Genomic DNA, 2,431 nt, shown 5'->3' with positions numbered 1-2,431 from the left:
TTGAAAGAAGAAAAATCTTTTTACCTTTTTGTCATTAGAAAATTTACATGATATCATCCCATGAAGGAAGGGAAGGAGACAATTAAGCTAAATAATATTTCAAGCATATTGTAGCAAACCCCTAAATTCTAGAAAAAGAAAAGAAAAAAGAGTTCTTAAAGTTTGAGGGATAGATCAAGGTTTGTAGAGTCTTCTGAAATACTTTTAATTTGACTTTCTCCAGTCCACCAGCCGCCACTGGTAACCCCTTCTTCTACTATATTGAACCTACCAGCGCCACCTCTGGAAGACGGTCCTGCGGTGGTGCTACCGTGGTGGTATGTCTCCGTCACTAACTTCCCTACCGCAGGTTGTTGTTCGATAGGTAACCTTAACCACCCTTGATGTCCGTACACATTTCCAGAAGAAGACATTGTCATAGTATTATTATTAGCAGGAGTTTTGTGGATCATGGAGTGTACCTGAATTCCAAGAGATCTATTGGGAGAACCATGAAGAGGTAAGGAAGCAATGTTTGAATAATTGTGTTGTTGGTGTAAGTAAGGATGCCCAAACGCCGCTGCCGTGGCGGCGATTGTTGCTCCTATTCTCTGGTTTCTTTTGGCTATAGTCCGCTCTCTTTTGTGAGCATTTTGGTGTCCACCTAACGCTTGCGAGCTGTAGAATTTTCTCTGACAGTAATTACATGAGAAAACTCGAGGCTCGCAGCTTTCTGATAGTTGGGGAGTTTCTGATGAACTCTGAGATGAACCTACGTTTAAGCAGTCGATGAGATTGAGTTCCGCGTTGAATTCATGGCATGATTCATCATTAGACAGCATTAAATCTAATGGTATATGTGTCTCAGAAACTGTCTCTTGCTCTTGATCTTGATCTTGATCTTGATATTGATCCTCTAGCTGTGCCTCTTTACCTGTTTTGTATTGTTGATGCAGTGGTCTGTATAAGCGTGTGTGTGGCGGAGCTTCATGCGCGGCTGAGATCGTGCTCGATGCGCCTGAAAGACATGGTTCTAACTCTACTTGTTCCATCAGGTAAAATGATTCTCTCTCTTTTATATGAGGAATTGGATGAACCATAAATTTGAAGAGTTGCTTCTTATACCAACACAGAGAGGATTCACTTTTTTTTTGAGTTGTTTCCTAGTGAGTGTTTTGGGTTTGAGTGTCTATTATGTCGATCTAAGAGCAAAAGACTTATTTATTCATCCCACATACCCTTTTTTTTTTTAATTTGACACTGCACGTTATGCCTATATCTAATCTAAAGGGGCCTATGGCTAGTCTATTCATCTTATTTTTTTAATATTTTTCTCATGGAATATGAATGTGCTCCATTTACTATGCTTGAAAAACTAATTAAAAAGGAGGCCAAAAGGATGACAAACCCATCCCCATTCCCCAACATGGGTAAAAATAAAAACGGGTTTAATTTTATGTGCGTTTTAGGATATTCCTGATTAAATAAACCTTTGATTACCCATTTGTGATTAATAGGAGGGTGATTGTCCTGATTGGGTGACGGGTAAAAATCAAAGGGGTAATTTTGAAAGAGAAACCTTTGACATGGAATGTTTTTGCGCGTCTCTGAGATGGGGATGGGTTTATCATATTCATGAATCATGAATCATGACTAGGAGGAGAACTGTGTACATGATTACATTGAGATATTCCCTTTCTCAATTCTCATTGGTGAGGTGGACCCCATGTCAGTTGTAAAGAAAGACGATAGTTGGAGTAGAATTGGAGGCATATGATGAGACTTTTGTTTGAGGTGATAAGTTTATGAATTTTGTCACTTTGGCTAAGGAGTAAGGACTAAGGACTGAAACTTATACTGCTTGGTTAAGGAGTGCTCTAGTAATGGGGGGACAAAGGTAACCTTGTACTGCCAGATTAGACTATCAGCTTAGAGGGCAGCTTGTCCCATGTCACTTGGGTTTTGTTCCTTTTGCCAATTTTAATGAGGTATCCCACTCTCTTTGGCATTTGGGTGTTCCCTACTTTCATTATTTTGCCACTAACTAAATGGAGGACTACTTAATTCATTAGCCTCCTTGTGCACTTTGAACTAAATTAATTCTTTACCTCAACGAAAATTATTGCTATAGTGGTACTAGTACCTTGTTAGATACTTAATGATGACTTCTTGATCCTCACCAAAAGCAATGGAGAAATGGTAGAAAGCTAATTTTTCATTTTTCTTAATGGTCTGTAAAATTATTGTCGAGACCTAAAATTATGAATATAAGAGAACGAGTACTTTATGAATGTGAAGAAGACTCAAGTACACAAGTTGTGTCGTGGTACCGGAAAATTATACAGAGTATAGCAAATGTTGCATATGGTAGAAGGTCAACTATCATAAACTAGTTTGGTCTAAACTATAATGATTGTTAAAGCACAACTTGTTTTAGGCTTAAAAATTAAAA

At 38.2% G+C, this 2,431-nt stretch overlaps 1 protein-coding gene across 1 annotated transcript; it reads right to left on the bottom strand.

Annotated features, from left to right (window-relative positions):
- Window positions 1–1,714, bottom strand: LOC110796314 (zinc finger protein 3-like). Its single transcript, XM_022001370.2, has one exon. The coding sequence runs from the start codon at window positions 1,077–1,079 to the stop codon at window positions 156–158; it is 924 nt and encodes a 307-aa protein (XP_021857062.1). The 5' UTR covers window positions 1,080–1,714; the 3' UTR covers window positions 1–155.
- Window positions 1,715–2,431: the final 717 nt, after the last annotated feature.

Source organism: Spinacia oleracea, chromosome 1 (assembly GCF_020520425.1).
Source record: "Spinacia oleracea cultivar Varoflay chromosome 1, BTI_SOV_V1, whole genome shotgun sequence".
Classification (NCBI taxonomy): domain Eukaryota; kingdom Viridiplantae; phylum Streptophyta; class Magnoliopsida; order Caryophyllales; family Amaranthaceae; genus Spinacia; species Spinacia oleracea.
Note: the sequence above shows the minus strand (reverse complement) of the source record. Positions and strands in the feature narration are given on the sequence as shown.

What these genes read in the sequence shown, in the direction of transcription:
- LOC110796314 (XM_022001370.2), bottom strand. Translation starts at nt 1,079, where the DNA reads ATGGTTCATCCAATTCCTCATATAAAAGAGAGAGAATCATTTTACCTG.